At 40.0% G+C, this 19,344-nt stretch overlaps 1 protein-coding gene across 2 annotated transcripts in view; it reads left to right on the top strand.

Moving 5' to 3' along the window:
* The window catches only part of LOC137498982 (zinc finger protein 468-like), a 67,442-nt gene that overhangs the window by 16,966 nt on the left and 31,132 nt on the right, over positions 1-19,344 (top strand). For both annotated transcript variants that reach the window (XM_068226948.1, XM_068226947.1), the window contains one exon: positions 11,281-11,363. In XM_068226948.1, coding sequence (XP_068083049.1) covers positions 11,281-11,363 — 83 coding nt within the window. The remainder of the gene's footprint in view (positions 1-11,280; positions 11,364-19,344) is intronic.

Below are 19,344 nucleotides of genomic sequence, written 5' to 3'. Positions count from 1 at the left end.
GGGCAGAAACCCCGCACCCGGACTACGTCAAAGAAGTTGAAGGCCTGCATCACCTCGTCTGATGACGAGGAGCTGCACATGGAGCACGAATCTCCATCTTCGGATGGGGATGTTAGTGTAGGTTAGGTTAGGTAGCATTCCGTTGCTCCTATCCTAATCCTCAGAAGTCCACACTTACAATATGGCACTGTTACAATGGAATTGTAACGGTTATGATAGGCATCTTGCTGAGTTGCGCCAGCTCATTAGCGAGTATTCGGCGAGTATAGTCTGTATTCAGGAAACAAACTTCCGACCAGATCATCATACGGTATTGCGAAATTTTCGACTATACTCGACAGAACGACATTATGCTCACCGGGCGTCCGGTGGCGTTGGCATTTTTGTCCGTTCTGATACCTACAGCGAGGAGGTTCCACTAAGAACCCCGCTGGAGGCTGTAGCTGTTCGCGTTCCGCTGCCTGTCATAACAACAGTGTGTAATGTCTATTTTCCGCCAGGGCTACCTCTTAACATTAATGATGTCACTGATCTTCTAGATCAGCTTCCACCTCCCTTCCTCTTGTTGGGCGATTTTAACGCCCATCACCCCATATGGGGCTCTGAGACGCCTTGCCCCCGGGGAAGAGAGCTGGAAACATTGGTAACAGACCTGGATTTATGTATTTTGAACACAGGGGAACCAACACACTTCAGTGTACGTTACGGCACATATTCTCGCATAGACGTAAGTCTATGCAGCCGAACGTTGGTTCCGCTGTTTCGGTGGAACACACACGACGATCTTTGTGACAGTGACCATTTTCCCATCATTCTTACTTTGATGAACCAAAAATCCGTCGAGGCTCCCCCTCGATGGATTCTTAAACACGCTGATTGGCCAAAGTACACATCACTAGCTGTCTTTAACGATGATATCAGGCGGACCGTCGGCGAGGAAATAACTTATGTCACCAAAGTTATTCTTGCTGCTGCTGAGGAGTCCATTCCGTTCTTCTCGGGGACTTCTCGCCGAAAACTCGTTCCTTGGTGGAACGAGGAAATAGCAGCAGCTATCAAAGAACGCCGTCGTGCTCATAAACGTTACCGTAGACAGCCTACTGCGGCCAACTTGGTAACATTTAAGAAATTCCGCGCTAAGGCGCGGGTTCTTATTCGCCAAAGTAAGAAGGCTTCATGGGAGAGATATGTGTCGTCTATGACGTCACACACTCCATCATCTCAAGTGTGGACTAAACTTCGGCGTATTTCGGGTATTCATGGATCATCTTCGGTACCGGGAATTTCCATTGCAGGCAATATCGTCACTGAACCACTCTCGATTGCTAACTATCTTGCTCGCCATTTCGCGGACGTGTCTGGCTCCGGGAATTACCATCGTGACTTCCTACCTCTGAAGCGGGAGGCAGAACGTCGTCATCTCAGTTTTGCCACTCAGGCTTCAGAGGACTATAACGTGCCCTTTACGGAGTGGGAACTCCGTAGCGCATTAGCGCTTTGCAAGGACACGTCTCCTGGACCAGACAATATCCATAACCAGATGTTGAAACACCTTAGTGAGGACAGTCTTCTCTATCTCCTTTGTGTGTTCAACCGAATCTGGATGGAGGGTGACTATCCGTCTCAGTGGCGAGAGGGCATCGTCATTCCTGTCCTCAAGCCTGACAAAGATCCTAAATATGCAGGGAGTTATAGACCTATTTGTCTTACCAGCTGCCTGTGTAAGCTGTTTGAGAGGATGGTAAATCGCCGCCTTGTGTGGTGTCTGGAGAAACAAGGACTCTTGTCCGAGTACCAGTGTGGTTTCCGAGCCGCTCGATCCACCACTGACCACTTGGTACGCCTGGAGAGTTCTATCCAGGATGCGTTTCTCCGCAAACAGCATTTGGTAGCTGTTTTCTTTGACTTAGAAAAGGCCTACGACACCACATGGCGATATGATATCCTTTCAGTCCTGCATCAATGGAAATTCCGAGGTAACTTGCCGGTTTTCATTGCGAATTTTTTGTCCCTCCGTCTATTCCGTGTCCGAGTAGGGAGGACATATTCGCAATACCACGTTCAGGAAAATGGAGTCCCACAGGGATCGGTTCTTAGTGTCACTCTGTTCGCGATTGCCATAAACGGTATTGTTGCTGCTGCTGGTCCTGCAGTAATACCGTCGCTATATGTGGACGATTTTGCTCTTCACTATAGCTCGCACAGTATGGCAGTCGCAGAGCGACAATTACAGCAAGCTATCCGGAAGGTGGAGCAGTGGACCTTTGAACATGGTTTTCGGGTTTCTACTGCAAAGACCTCCGTTGTCCACTTTTGCCGTCAACGTACTCTACATCCAGATCCTGAACTTTATCTAGGAAATGTCGCTCTTCCCGTGGTTGACACTTACCGATTTCTTGGGCTCCTTTTCGACAGTAAATTATCGTGGGAGCCACACGTGCGGGAGCTAAGAGTGCAATGCACCAAGAGGCTAAATCTCTTGAAATTTCTTAGCAGCACTAATTGGGGAGCTGACCGTGCGGTGCTCCTACGATTCTACAGGGCACACGTTTTATCTAGGTTAGACTACGGCAGTGCAGCATATGGCTCCGCAAGACCAAGCGTTCTTGCGAAGCTGAACAGCATCCACCACGCCGGGGTTAGGTTGGCGACGGGAGCTTTTCGTACAAGCCCCATCGCTAGCCTGCTCGCTGAGTCTGGTGTGCCGCCTTTACACCTGAGGCGCCAGCAAATGCTTCTTTCGTATGCTGCTCATTTGCGACAAATGCCACTTCATCCCAGCTATCCTTGCGTATTCAACAATGGCAACCATTTTCTGTACGCTGCCCGTCCTCGAGCTACGCGGCCGGTTGGAATACGCTTGGAGAGCAGTTACAGGTTGTTTAACGTACCTTCGGTTCCATGCCTTGTCAGACAACCGAGTGGGGCACCTCCGTGGGTAGTTCGACGTCCTGAAATAATCCTGGACCTACACACTGGCCCGAAGGAAAACACGGACCCTTCGATTTATCGGAGGCTCTTCATGTCCGTTGTTGGCCGCTATCCAGGTTCAGTCGTCGTCTACACGGATGGTTCACGGACAGATACGAAGGTGGGCTGTGCGTTCATTGTCGACAATGATCGGTTTCTTTTTGCTCTCCCGGAAACCTGTAGTGTGTACACGGCAGAGCTCTATGCTATCTGCAGAGCTCTGCGGTACGCACTATACAATGAGCGCCGACGCTTTCTTGTGTGTACTGACTCCTTGAGTTCGCTTCAGTCTATTGATACCTGTTTCCCTCAACACCCTCTGGTGCAGCGGATCCAGGACCTGCTGGTCGGGTGTTGGGATGCCGGCACCAGAATCACGTTTCTGTGGCTCCCAAGCCACATGGGCATAGAGGGAAACGAGTTAGCAGATCAGGCTGCCAAGGAGGCAGTTACACTGCCCCCGTTGCCTTTCAAGGTTCCAGCAAGTGATATTCGCTCCCAGCTGCGACATCATGTTATGTCCCATTGGGAGTTGGAGTGGCAGGCCATTCCACCTCCCAATAAGTTGAGAGCGATAAAAGGAACGACGAAGGTATGGAAGACTTCCCTTCGGGCTTCGCGGCGGGAAGCCGTGGTATTATGTCGTCTTCGGGTCGGCCATGGTATCGTGACTCACTCGCATCTTTTGAAAGGAGAACCTCCTCCGGTGTGTACCTGCGGTGACCATCTTACCGTTGTACACATGCTTACGGAGTGTACGGACCTGGTTGATCTTCGCCGTAGTCTTAACCTCCCGGATACCATCTCCCTTATCCTGCGTGATGACGTGCAGTCAGCAGACCTCGTCATCCGCTTTATGAGGGATAGTGGTCTGTTTTATCGTATGTAATGATGTCCTTTGTGCTTGTATCTTTGTGTCAATTACGCTCTCATCCTATTGACTTCATTTTAGTTTGTGTTGCGTATTTTAATGTGTTCTTTTCACGTCTAATGTAAAGTATGTATATATATCTGTACTAGCAGGCAATGCCTTATTCCATTATCTCCTGTAATTTTTCTTATTTTATTCCCAAATAAGGCATTGCGAATTAGATCCACTGATTGTTTTAATTTCATACTCATTTTTCATCGCATTTTTTAAAACTCTAATCAGTGGCTCCGTTTTAAATTTTAACTATCATATGCCATTTCGTCCATCTCGTTCCATTAGGGGCCGATGACCTTCGATGTTAGGCCCCTTTAAACAACAAGCATCATCATCCATTACCTCCATGCCCCAGCGGTGAGGAGTTCAAACCTCAAGCGGGCAAGACTGGAGTAAATCAGAGTGAAATACAAGTTAGTCGAGGCGAGAGGCACAACATATATAGGAGAGGAAGATGTCCTGATTGATCAGCTAACAAGGAGAGGCACGTCGGCATGGAGGCAGGCAGCGAGTGCGTCATGAAGGCCGAGCTTTGCAATGCACAACTCACGATTGAAAACATACAAGGCATACACAAATCTCATATCTTGGGGACGACATGAGAGAGGACCATATAAATTCAAATGTAAATTTCACAGGAAATAAGACGTAAATTAAGAGGCATTACCTCAAGATGTTAAAAATAGGATTAGCAATGATAATTTACCAGGATGCTACAAATCTCACAGCAACATTATAAAGGGGAGAAAGGAACTCATGGTACAGATCTCTCCCAAAAAACCTACAAGGAGTTTGCAAATACCTTTTCCCTGGTAAGGGAAGAATGCCTTTGTTTTCCCTTTTTGCTTTTTTTTCAGTTCATACCTAATTATTGAAATACATAAGGGTAATCACATCTTAATACAACATTAAACCAAGTATTAAAATTCTCTTGAAGTTTTAAGTCCACAGAATATTGCTTCACGATAAGGTGTATCCCGGGATGACACAATGACAATGCATGAAGATGAATGATAAAATCCACAAACAGCTTTCAGGAACCAGGTGGTTCAGGGTGTCTGAACCCCACATGTGACGTGGTCGACCTTCAGAATTTAGCAGGAGAGCATCCCACTAACATTATAGCGGAGCTAGAAAACCGTCCAGAATTGACGAAAGGGAGCGGCTGCTCACCGCCAGCTGATTATGTGCAGCTACTTGCCGGAAGGACACGGCTCCAGGAGATGAAAAGAGCCGGGCGCAGATTAATATATTCCTGTGGCTGTAAAATAAATCAAAGTGCCAGCAAAACTTCCAATTACCTAGTCATTAGGTTAGGTCGGATGAAGGGCATAAGGCTCAGGGCCAGAGTATCCCAAGGACTTTATAACAAGTTGAGGTTTCTTTAGGTACCAGATAGTATAGTCTGAGTTTTGTTAGGATTTACCAACAAGCTTTTATTTTGGGCATAGTCATTGAGTCATTGTAAGTCAAAATTTATTCTGTCAATGGCTACATGTATGTCTTCTGGAAATGAGTGATAATAAATCTGAAGATCATGTGCGTAGATGTGGAACTTGCTATATTCCAATACGTCCCCTATGTCATTCGCACTAAGAACAAATAACAATGGGTTCGAAAACAACCCCAGCAGGACAACTAATGACTTATTAAGTCATCCTCAGTGCATTGTTCCCACTGATACTCCTTGCCAGCAGTCACTGAGGCAGCAGCCAAAAATTTAAGAGATGTCCCATTAATGTTGAAGCTACGGAGTTTGAGCAGTAGTAACGCAGGGTTAAATATGTCAAAGGCACTTCTTAGGTCTAGTAATTTTGCTGTCATATAATTATGTCATTGGTCTGTTGCACATGAGATATTGTCCATAACTCACAGTAAAGCTGTTGCGGTACTATCTCCTTTTATAAAACCGGACTGAAAAGGGTCAAGGAGGGAATTCTGCATCAGGTAATCAGTAATTTGTGTATGATCAGATGTTCAAGTGCTTTTGTGAGGGGTGGTAGAATGGACACAGGGCAGTAATCTGAGGGAGAACCTAAGGTAGTGTTTTTTTCGGATTGGCCTGATAAGTGTGTCTTTCCAAACATTAGAGTATATTTCATTGGTCAGGCAGTAGTATAATATATGAGTAAGTATTGGCAGTACAGCCCTGATGATAGGAACAACATAATTATAAGCTACAAATATCATTTTTGTTCCATATTGAAGTGCAATTATAAGAACTAAATTGACAGGGTCCACCTTTTCAATACAGTATATCAAGTAAATAATATTACATAAGTCTTGGGACTACTCTCAGCCACTTAGTGGCCATCTTCATTGAAAATCATAATTAAACAGAGCATGTGATAACTAAAACTTATATATATCAGATAAAGACAGTGTGGCAGGAATAATTATAACATTAAAACATATATAATAACAAAAATTACGGTTTTGATCATTTTGCCATAATATGATGCTTTTAAGTTGAGTTAGGACCTCGGGCAATGAAATAAATGAGGAAATGATTGTCACAATTAGGAATGAACAGACAAACTGAAAATAAATTAAAAATAAGAAAAATGTATATTTTATTTAATGTTGTCAGAACAAATTTGCATGTCAGTATCATAAACTAAGTTCCCAGAAGGAAACCATAAAGGTCAAAGGCAGGCATTTATACAAGTGGAGACACATGCTTCCCCTAGTGTAAGAGGCTTGTAGTAGTGCCTCAACAGCGTCTTGATCTGCACTGGGAAGAAATGCTGGATTTTCTTAATTGAAAAGATGTACAGGGCTTAAAAGTTTTTAGCATGTCAATGTTTGTTCTACATCAGACATTTTACTATAGAGGTGAGTCTCTTAAGGAATTTTTCTCCTTTTTAATTTATTTTCTGTTTGTTTACTCATTCCTAATTTTGGCTATCATTTTGAGATTTCTTTCATTGCTTGAGGTCCTAACTCAACTCAAAGACATCATATTATTACAAGAAGATCACACCCATAATTTTTGTTATTGTATGTATTATAATGTTGCAGTTATTCCTGCAACATTGTCTTTACCTGATATACATGTTTTAGTTATCACAAGGTCTGCTTAATTATTATTTTGGCTGAAAATGGCCACTGAGTGGCTGAAACTATTCCCAAGACTAAAGCAATATTATTTACTTGATGTATTGAAAATGTATACCCTCCTGTCAATTTATTTCTTATGATAGGAATGGCATGCAGATTTTGTGGGGTTAGCTGGAAATGGAACTGGTCTGACTTCGGGCTGTGAAAAGTAATTTTTCAACGTATCTAGAGATATGGTAGGAATGTGCTCCTCTATGGCTTTGCTGTTGCCCAAAGATCATAGCTTCTTCCAGGTTTGGGTTAAATTATTATTATTTCCCACTAACAGGTGAAAGTTGCAAGCTGTTTAATGTTGTTCCTAAGTTTCCTGTATTGCTCCAATTCCTCTTTGTCACATGTTCATCTGTATTGTCTATACCAACGGTCATGGCTGGCCATAGCTGATTTTATCTCAGTCGTCAGCCAGGTGGAAGGGTGCCAGGTAAATGTTACCTGCCGCTTCAGAGGATGTTTATAATACAAGTTCAGCACTAGTGAGCTGAATCTGTAAACTTTGTAGTGAATGTCATGAACCTTACGTATGTCATCCACAGTACATTATGCATCATTGCGTAGGTCATCTCTGTCAGTATCTTTTATGTATCTTAAAATAGTGTAGCGTGCTTTATGCTTTGGTCCTCAGATCGAATAATATAAGTACAGTGAGTCGTGGGTTGAAATCTGTCCATGCTTAATGAATTTTTGGGGTTGATTTGCAATTATATGGTCAATTAATGTGTGAGTTGTGTGGTCAGGATATGTGACGTGGTTTGTAGCGTTAATTGGTGGGATTTCCATGCTCAGAGCAGGGAATAAACAACATGATTTGTCAATTCCATAGTTTGTTTGAACAAGTCAGTATTAAAGTCACCTGTGGCTATGACATCTCCTTAGAGGAAGATGATACCTGTTAAAGCTGCTTTGAAGTCATCCCTTTGTCTATTATTATGTGGCTTATAAACAATTCTTATAAATATTTTGTTATTAGAGTTGATTGTTATATGTGTGGCCAATCCCTTTTTAATGGTTTTAACATCTTATGGTTGATGACGTCTAATATCATTAGGCCAAAACTACCATCAAGATTAAAATGAATTGAAGTACTAATATTTTACTATATTGATTAGGTGGATTACCTCATTTTTCTACAATAAATGGTGGATAAACGAGAAAATGTCATAGGACTAATCCTGTAGCCCACTAAAATGGCATCTGATGGTGCAATCTCTTGTCAGTAAGACAGCAGCATTTAATCTAGAAACGAAGGTCTGCATATACTTTCATATATCGCTCTATTTATGAGCAGCTGATAGCCAAAGAGGTGGTACTGAATATTTACCAATTCTGAGAAATTACATTATTTGTGTTTCTTTACTTGTAAATTATTGGTTTACAATATTTCATGATTCATGTGATAAAGTGTACAAGTGAAATATTAAAATTACATTTACTAATGACACTTCAGCTATTTGTATTTAAATCGCTTTATATAGTCCCTCAAATTTAGGGTACCACTTTTCCCCTCAGCTATTTACTCACAGTGCTATAAATGAAGAGTTATGCCACTCTTCATTATAAATGTTCTAGTGAAGTTGAATCCAGGGGAAGGATTAATCCATGTTTCAACCCCCAATATTGTGAAATATTTGTGAAATAATTCTTAATGAAACATAATATGTTACAGTAAACGCAAAATTGTACTTCTGACTCCTATTAAGTATTTTTTCACACATACTGAGATAAAATCATTGCATTTTGTTGAAAGTTAGAACTCTACTTACTCAGTCCATTCTAGTAGGTCAGGAGTGTGTACACCTATGTATTATAAATGAATTGTTTTTCCAAATGTCAACATTTATTAAAATGGACTTCTTGTTATGCTGAAATTTCAACTGGCTTTATAATGAACATATCAGTTTACTTGATTTCACAGTTTACATGATCTTCCTCTGCTAAAGGGTCACCAGATCCAGGTTCAGATTACACCACTGAACTTGCAGTTGTCACTTGGTTCAAGAAAGTGTGGTGAACCAAAGGTTTGTTTTGAAAGGGATTCTATCATCAAGAAATTCCTTGTATAAAACAAAAAATGGCATCTTTCTGGAAATGAAGCCATCAAACATGAAGTCAATTTAATTTTTTTTCTTTCTAAATGTTACACTGTTCTCTAGAGCCTTTGTTAAGAGAAAATAATTAAGGGCCATTCTACTACCGGTAATGTGTTGTTTTCTCCTTGCAATTTGAATGGCATTACACCAATCACCTGGGGTGAAAATTTTGAGCATAAACTTACAGCATCTTCTATCAAAATTTCATTGTATATATATGTTTGATAAAGCCCATACAAAGGTAGTGGACGAATGACTTCTGTACAGGGAAGCCGCGGAGAAGTACGGGACACCTCAACCCTAGAGATCAAAGCATGCTAGTAGATGGAATTCTGAAGACTGCACATGTATGGTTTCCTTTTCTCTATTTAGGTATCCAATATAAATACCATTATATTGTAACACTCCAGAAATATACGTGAAAGCATGTATGTCAGCAGTTGTGTGAAATGTGGGGGTTTACTCAATTTTTAATAAGTGTTTACTTTCTGGTGTATTGTGTGAAATTACATGTTAAGACATTCCTTATAGATGCAGCAAATAATGATTGAAATAAGAGTATCTGAAGCAATTGTTTCTTCTGCTGAAAGAATAACTGCAAAAATTGCCAACATAACCTCATTTTATGGTAGCTTATGATTTTTGACTTTCCTTAGTTAAGTGTAGATTAATGAATTCATGAACACAGTTGTGATTTACTTTGGAGGATGTTTCACTGTAGATTGTTTCTTTCATAAACCAAGGATATAAATCACCAATCTAAACTTCATGTATGAAGTCAAGTCATTGTCTATTAGGATTCTCAGAACTTTGATATGGCAAGCGATTCACTGAGATTTTTTGCAATTCTTTTTCTCCCAGAACAGTTTATCCTTAATTAAGGTTCTGCCCATTCCCAAAAATATTTTTCACATTAATTTTTTCCAGTATATTTTTGATAGTAATATATTTTTCCCACTAAATTCATAATAGTGTAATTAATATCAAATCATTAGACCTATATATTTCATGAGGTACAACTTTTATGAGTCATTTTTATATTAATGCCAGTAAATTACAGTTTAACAATTATGCTCTAATGTTATGAAATAATAATTAATCTTACTTCCTTCCTTATGTGCCATATTTTCTGGACAATAAAATGCATCTCTTTATCCTGAAAATACAGAATTAACTTCCCTGCCCCTTTTGGTCTGAAGGTCTGTAGATATTTGTCACTGGCTATACAGAGATGCACTTGTTATAATAAAATTGTCTTTAATAAGCCACCTAACGTTAAACAGCAGTACAGGTAGTGACCAGGAAAAAGGGTGAGAGAGCTGTGCTGTCTCAACTATGTTTTTGGTTGCAGAGTCAAACAGTGCTGTACTTTGTTTTGAAAATTTACTGATATTGTAGCATTTGAATGAAAAGTGCTAGAGAACAACATGGTAATACTGCAGCAGAAACACATTGTGGTCCACCATCTGAGATAAATTGATTAGCCAGTGGTGGAAAGAAGACAGTCAACTATTATGTCTAGGGATGTGAATATTTTTGGGAAGTGGAAATGAATATATTTAATTAAGACTAAAACTGACTTGCTGAGGTTCCATTTTACAGTGCATTTATTTTATGTCCGTGTTTAAAGTGTAACATTCCCTCTTGCATTCAGCGCGCCTGTCTATCAGCGCAAGATGTTATGGTGAGATCACTCACGGCGCCGATGTAGCTAGTTAGTGTGGAAAGAGAAAGCAAGGTATAAAGATGAAGAGATTGTCCTCGTCTTTCAAGTTTCTCCTTTTTGTTGCTACCTCTTCTAGTGTTATCCCGTCATGTTCCTATCTTTGAAATAATAACATTAAGTTATTTATTAGACCACCTAATCAATACAAAATCGTCTTGGATGATTTACATTTTGTATTGATTAGGTGGTCTAATAAATAACTTAATGTTATTATTTCAATCTAATATCATCAATACGGACCAAAAATGATATTTATTACATGTAATGTTCCTATCTCTCCGTATATTTATGGTTTCATTTAACACTTCATTTCTTCCTTTACATTTCCTGTACTGCAAGATAATTTATTGGTAATTTTATTGTGCCATTATGAAATTAATTTTGTCAGCTGTTTTTTTGTATATTTTTGTTCTTCACATCTTTACTCTGCTTTTCTTATTTCTTACTTATAGTCTTCTGTTGACATTAAAGAGGAAATATTGCTAGAGCAACAGACAGTTGATTTACTGGTTCCATACATCAAGGAAGAAAACAAGTAAGTACACCGCTAACCCAACACAATATGGAATATATTGTTTACTTATTCAGTGTCATGCTCAGTGGTGTGTCTGTGAACTGGGCATTTGTGGTCTTTACAACATTACATTTACACTCTAATTAATAAAATAGTGGATAGAATTATGTGAAATATTGAGGAATTTTGAGAACATGTTTCATCTGTTTCTGGATATAGTTTTACTCAATTCATTTCTGAAGTAGATAAAGATTTTTCTGAAGTGATTTTCTAACGATTCCTGTTTTCAGCCATGATGTACGCCTTGTCCGTGAGTGTGAATTAGTTGTTCAATCCTTCGCAGTCAATGGATAATTTGTCATGATGTTTTGACCATTTGAAATGTCTTTTGTAACTGTTTCCATTGAAGTATTTGTAGTTTTCTCAGAAATACACTCATGTTCATAGAAACCAGAACACCTGGAAAGACTAGAGATAGGAAGTTCATATTCACAGGACACGCATTAGTATGTTCTCAAGATGTGACTAGCATTTGAACCACTTTAGCCCTCAGGTTCAACGTCCACATCAATATCGCGGTGCACCTCCACTACCTGCGGCTCTCGTTGTCACTGTATACCGAAGGTAATGGATAAGTGTGACTTGAGCAGACCGACATATCTGAAAACTGTACCGTCAATGGAGTGAGTTTGAAAAAGGGCGAATTATTGGCATGAGATAACATGATGCATATATCCATGCTGCTCGTGTGGGACAAAGTTTGTCGTCACTGCAACGGGTGTGTAAGGAATGGTTCACAGAAGGCCGTAGAACACGACGAGATAGGTCTGGTCTAACCACCCAGATCAGTCCTCGAGAATATCAACACCACATTCGAATGGCATTGCAGGACAGATCTGTGTCCTCCTCGGCTCTGGCACAACAGTGGAAAATTGCAATATAGGGTACACTATCAGGAGTGAGAGTTTGTTGCTGTTTATTACGGTCTGGGTTACTGACGTGTCGTCCAATTCTCCACCTACCTTTTATTAATGTGCATAAACGTGCCAGACTGCAATGGTGTATGGAAAGACGTCACTGGGGACAGGAATGGCAGCAGATAGTGTTTTGGGACGAATCAAAGTTGTGTTTGTTTGAAAATTATGGCCGCATTTTTGCTCAGCGCAGACAGGGTCAAGAGGCATCACATTGACTGCTATCGCACAAGACATACAATGCCAACTCAAGGCATTATAGTCTAGGATGCTGTTGGGTACAACCACAAATCACAGTTGGTATGTGTCCAGGGCACTGTGGCCAGTTTGACCTACATGAATGACATCCTCTGACCCAACCTTTCTGCACGACACCCCAGATGCCATATTTCACCAGGACAGTGCGCGACCACATGTTGCTGCATCAACATGTGCCTTCTTTTTATCACAGCATGTCCAACTGTTGCCCTGGCCCGGTCAATTAACGGACTTGTCGCCAATCGAACATGTGTGGGATGTGGTGAAACGATGGCCCAACCACCAAACATGACCTGTGGAACCAGGTGAATGCAGCACGGATGGCTCTACTCCAGGTCTCCATTCGCGCCTTATACACGTCGATGCCATGGCGCCTGGAGAAATTTATCAGTGTCCATGGAGGACGCAGTGCCTACTAGGCAACAGGACACATGCTGAACCTAGGTAACTGAAATGCTAAATATTTCTGCAGAACATACTAATGAACATGCCATATGAATATTAACTTCCCATCTCTAGTCTTTCAAGGTGTTTTGTTTTTTGTGAACATGAGTGTGTTATGTATTTTGTACCATCAGTGACATAAAAAGGAAGCCATGTTCATAGGTTGTGAACTAAATCTACGAGTTCAACGTTCTTAGATTTGAGAATGTATTGTAAAAAGTATAAATATTTCAAACTCCCTAACTCAACAGTTCAACTCAACTGAATCTTCACTACTTCATATTTTGCCTTTTAGAAATGTAAAGGGTTTCTTATCCTTCGTGTATATAGGGTGACAAAATTCTTTTAAACAAGAGTTTGGTATTTTTAAGGTGTAACTCATATCACAATTCAAGCTATTGAATTTTTAATAACGTACAGTTATGGACAATAAGACTTAATTATAGTAGTCGAACTGAAGAATCAAGAAACAGTGCAAGCCATAAACTCAAACATTTACAAGCATGAAAGTGTTTTACGTATATGTTTTTTTCTATTTTAAGAATACTTACAAGTTAGTTTTAAGTTCAGAAATATTCACTTTTCATAGACGTGCATTCACACATGTCACATAGATAAATTATAACATTTCCAATTTGACGAATGCCCTACTCATGAGTAAAACTGACATGTTATTGTCACATGACCCCTTTTTAGATAGGGTAATATTTTCACTTGCATGATATGTTATATGTATATGTGTGTTCAGCTGAGGATGGCCCGCTATGGTCGAAACCAGTCCTGTATTTTTAATTATAACAATAAACAAGTTCTGATTAGGTGGAATTCTTCTCCTCTTTGTATTTGTGTAAATTATTGATACAGATATGAAACTCGTAGATTAATATATTGTAATAAAGCTCAGAAAGTGAGAAACAAAAGCTTTCCTGAACAATATGTTCGTTGTATTTACTTATGTCTTTATTTTGGCTAATTTCAATGGGTAAAACGTTAGCTATTGGTATATTATTTTATAATCTACCTGAGTTTTATTGAACAAACACAGATTCTTTCACATGCATAAGAGAATTTCAATACTATACCGTGCATTAACCAGTATGGATATAAAGTAATTTTGCTCACTCACATGCTCACAATAATTATACATGTTACACAGCTATCAATTATGTCTAAATATACAAAACTAAACCACTGGCAGTCCTTCACCATTCACACGCTCAGCTGTACAGAGCACACACCAGCCGGTAGCTTCCAACAAGAACCTCGACAAGACTTTTGAATTTAGGTATTGAATGACTCTTACTGACACTCTATGGTAAGGAATTCCATAAGTCTGCAACCCGTGGGAGTAAAAGAATTGTTATACGTAGATGAGTAGTGCAGAGGAATAGCAAGCGTGAGGCCAGTACTTGTGTTACAATAATGGAAATGGGAGAGAAATTGAAATTAGGAGTAAATGTACAAAAGCGAGTTGGCAGGTCTTAGCCATTGAGGTTTTTGATATTGATAGTTTCCATATCATTGCTCAAGTTAAAGACAAATCTGAGTCAACAGTTAAAAACTCACCACAGTTTCATTGTTTCTTCTGTAGGTACATGATACATTATATCACAGGAGACAAAGACAGGAAAGATTAACTTCTCAAGTAATCTTTGTCACATATCTGGTTCTGAGAAATCTTTGTTCCCTTTCAACAGATGAAGCAAAGGAAAAGACCTCCAGCCATGCAATTTTACTTTCATTGCAAGTTATGAATTTCATTGTAAAACCATGTTGGATTTCAGAATTAGTAGTTATTATGTTAGTAAAAAACCACCATTCCAATACATGACAATCCTTTGTATTTAGGATAAAACTATAAATTAGACATTATAATTAGGACATGTTTCGCTCATGCTTTGTGAGCATCATCAACTAGAGATAACTTAATCCAAGGTAGGACTGGGCCCTGATCACAGTATATATAATCTAAAAATGTATAATAGTACATTGAACAATTTTTTTTAACAATTTAAGAATAATCAGTAATGTTATGTCTAACAGAACAAATAGTGACCAGTAAAATTGCTTAAAAAGTAAGTGGAATGGATGACATGAAGATGTTACAATAATTTGCTGTGAGTGATTGTATAAATCGTTGATCATAATAATCTTCGCTCAATGGCATTAGAATGCTTGTAATTAAAAACAGTTTTTACATTAGGAGTGAGCTGTTGTAATGAACTATGATATTGTTTCATAGATTAAACGTCAACCTTGGAGCCTAAACGAGACCATCCTGAATATACAGCACCCAGCCATAATCCTTGGAGATTTTAACAGTCAGAACACTAAATGGGGTTATAACTATACCAACAAAGAGGGACAAGATGTGTCTGAATGGGCTGATGCCGAAGATCTTTTTCTATTGTTTGATGCCAAAGAAAAGGGCTCCTTCCACTCTACCAGATGGAATAAGGACTATAACCCTGATCTGTGTTTTGTATCAAAAGACTCTCTTGGAAGACCTCTACACTGTACTAGGTAAATTCTGAACAACTTTCCCCAAAGCCAACACAGACCAGTGCTTGTCAAAGTTGGCCTGGAAATACCTGCCATCAGATCAGTCCCACTTCTCCGCTGGAATTTTTCCAAAGCCAACTGGTCTAAATTCACCAGCGAACTGGAACATAATGTACAGTGGATTCCTCCTACAACAGGAAATTACGAGGGCTTTGTCAAACTAACATCCGCCATCGCGAAAAAGCATATCCCAAGAGGATACAGGAAGGATTATATTCCTGGATGGAACCCAAAATGCAAAGAGCTATATGAGGAATATGTGCTCAGCAGTGACCCTGAAATTGCAGATGAACTGATCCAGTCTCTAGATTCATCTAGAAAAGAAAAATGGTTCAATCTCATGGAAAATATGAGTTTTCAACATTCCAGTCGAAAAGCATGGTCACTTCTAAGGAAACTTGGCAACAGCACTCCCAAATTCGGTCCCAAGAGCTCTAAGATAAAACCAAACGAGGTGGCAAACAGATTAGTTAACCTGACAAGAAAACCAGTCGGCACAAATAAGAAAGAGTCAAAAAGAATTCAACAAGAGCTAAAATCGAGGATAACCCAGGCCAAAGCAGTCTCTCAGTTTTCCTCTGATTTCACAGCTGCTGAGATCTCAACTGCGCTAAAAGAAATAAAGTCAGGAAAAGCAGCCGGATTGGATGGAATATACCCAGAATTCCTTATACATTGTGGCCCCCGAACAACCGAATGGCTTGCCAAATTTTACAGCAATATCTTACATGTTTGACAACTACCATCAATATTCAAAAGAACAAAAATAGTAGCAATCCTTAAACCAGGGAAAAGTGGAGGCAATGCAGAAGATTACAGACCCATAGCCCTTTTAAGTGTCTGCTACAAACTACTGGAGAGAGTAATATACAATAGAATCTCAGCCAAAATCCTAGAGCACATACCACTTGAACAAGCTGGCTTCAGACCAAGCCGCAGCTGTACCGACCAGGTGTTAGCCCTAACCACCCATATTGAGAGGGGATTTCAAGATCGAAAGAAGACCGTAGCAGTGTTCGTAGATCTGTCATCAGCATATGACACAGTCTGGCGAAAAGGAATGATCCTCAAATTCCTGAAGTTAATCCCTTGTAAGATGCTTGCCACCCTGCTGAATAATATGTTGGCTAATAGAATGATTGAAGTACACCTACATGGCAACATAAGTAAAACTTACAAACTGAGTGACGGATTACCACAGGGATCGGTATTGGCCCCATTACTCTTCAACGTATATACAGCAGATCTACCTTCAACTAATGCTAGGAAGTTTATATACGCTGACGACATCTCTTTGACAGCCCAGTCTAGTGATTTTGCTGGAGCAGAAACCACACTCACTAAAGATCTCTGCAGAATTGATAATTATTTTAAAACCTGGCGACTGAAACCAAACATAACAAAAACAGAGGTCAGCTGCTTTCATTTGAGCAACAGACAAGCTAATTATGCCCCTCAGGTTCAATTCAGAGGTCATATACTGAAGTTCAATCCTCATCCAAAATATCTAGGCATTACCTTGGATCGATCTTTGACTTACAGCGAACATGTACGCAAAACATCTGCCAAGATCAAAACCCGCAATAACATCCTGCACAAACTCACAGGAACAAGCTGGGGCCCATCTGCATCCACCCTCCGAACTACAGCACTTGCGTTAGTATACCCAGTAGCCGAATACTGCTGCTCAACAGTGCCCATACAAAGATGATAGACACTCAGTTAAACGATACAATGAGGGCTATATCAGGAACCATCCAATCCACACCTTTGGAGTGGTTACCAGTTCTTTCAAATATTCCACCTCCTCATCTCCGAAGACAACTGGCACTGAAGAAAGAATGGGTTAAATGCTGTGACAATCCTCTTCTACCAATACATCAAGACTGCCTACGTGAAGATCTCAGGCTGAAATCTAGGAAACCTTCTTGGTTACTAGGAAAGAGGCTAGTCCAAGATGAATTTCATACTAACACTGCCTGGCGCTATGGGTGGGCAGCTTCAAACCCTGACAGATTAGGTCTAATTTCGGATCCAGTTATGCAACCTCCTGGTTTCAACTTACCCAGAAAAATCTGGTCATCACTTAATCGGATCAGAACTCAACATGGCAGATGCAACTTCTGGAAACACAAGTGGAAGATTACCAGCGATCCTTATTGCGACTGCTCTGATGTGCCTCAGACCGTTCAACATATCGTCACAGAGTGCCCACTCCGAAGATTCAGTGGGACAATAAAGGATATCCACGAGGCCAGTGATGAAGCTGTGAGTTGGCTAACAAAACTGGACATTCAGCTTTAGCAGCAATGCAGATATTGATGAGCTCAAATGTATAAATATAGTTAATAACCAAATTGTAACAATGTATCCTCATGCCATACGAAATAAATAAATAGATTAAACATGATGAGATGTGTTGAAATCACATGTATTGGTTGAAAAACGAACTGTACAGATGGAAAAAAACGTTGCCTGGTTCGGCGTAAAAACCTTATGAGACTCCATCGTGTTTCAAACGTTGTTATTATTATGTATAGATGGTGTATTATTATTGGGCTTCAGATGGGGAACTACTGATCTTGTAGATGAAAAACGTGAATCAGGTGTACCATGTCAAAAAAGAGAAAGAAGAAAATGATATGTGTGAGTTGCTGGAATTTAAAGGATGTACTACTGTAGGGAAATATTAATAGAAGGCGCTTACCCTCGTGTTGATTGAGGGGTGATTAGTCCCTTAGCTGTTTATGGGTTTGATGGTCACTGACTGGCTGCTACGTGTGTTGTACGAATGCGATCATAGAGGCGGGAAAGGTAGCGGGACGGGGTAGGAGGGTGGGACCCTTCGACAGCTGTTGTCAGCTAGTGGAGGGGATGCAGTGCGAGGAGGCATTGTATGTGTAGCTACTGTTGCTACCGGTGGATGGAAAGCATGTTTATAATGGTAGATTTTCACGAAATTTTTAGCATTGATACTAAAATTAGAAATTAGATTGGGGACTTGCTCTGTTATGGGACTATTAATGTCCGAGACGTCATTTAAATGACTGTTTTTATTAAAGTACTGATCCACGGAAATGTAGGCGTTTTCATACCAGGTCATTAGACTAGTTTTGTTTGCATATTTAAGTATTTGCATGTCTTGATTGATATTTCTGAAATTATTTCCGGTGTGCCTCATATGGACACACGTGGCGGAATGATTTTGTGTTTCAAGGCGTTGTAATGTCTATGGCCAGTCTGTCCTACATAAGAAGTATTTCACTGTGTACATCGGAGTCTATATATTCCCAAGTTTGAACATTTGTCGTAAATTGTATTAACGGAGTTATAGTTGAAGAAGATATTACGGTTGGTGTTACGAGTCCGTTATGCAGTTTTTATGTTGTGCTTTTTTAATGGTTTGGTGATACTGTAAATAGCTGGGTTGGTGAAAATAAAAATAGCGAAATTTTTATTTTTTATTTTTCTGGAACTAATTTGGTTGTATTCTTTACTTTATTTTACCTATGATTTTGGTGATATATCAGGTTTAAAGCCATTCCGCTTGGCTAATTCTTTGATGAAACGCAGTTCTTTTTCTCGATTAGCATTAGAGAGAGGAATGCTCATGGCCCTGTGAACCAAGCTGTAAAATGTAGCCTGCTTATGGGAGTGGGGGTGCAAGGATTCGCTATTTATTGGTATAGGATCGGCAGACGGTTTCCTGTAGATTTGGTAAAGGAACTTGTCTTTATCTCTAGTCAAAGTTAAATCTAAAATGT

Source organism: Anabrus simplex, chromosome 3 (genome assembly GCF_040414725.1).
Source record: "Anabrus simplex isolate iqAnaSimp1 chromosome 3, ASM4041472v1, whole genome shotgun sequence".
Taxonomy (NCBI): domain Eukaryota; kingdom Metazoa; phylum Arthropoda; class Insecta; order Orthoptera; family Tettigoniidae; genus Anabrus; species Anabrus simplex.
Note: the sequence above shows the minus strand (reverse complement) of the source record. Positions and strands in the feature narration are given on the sequence as shown.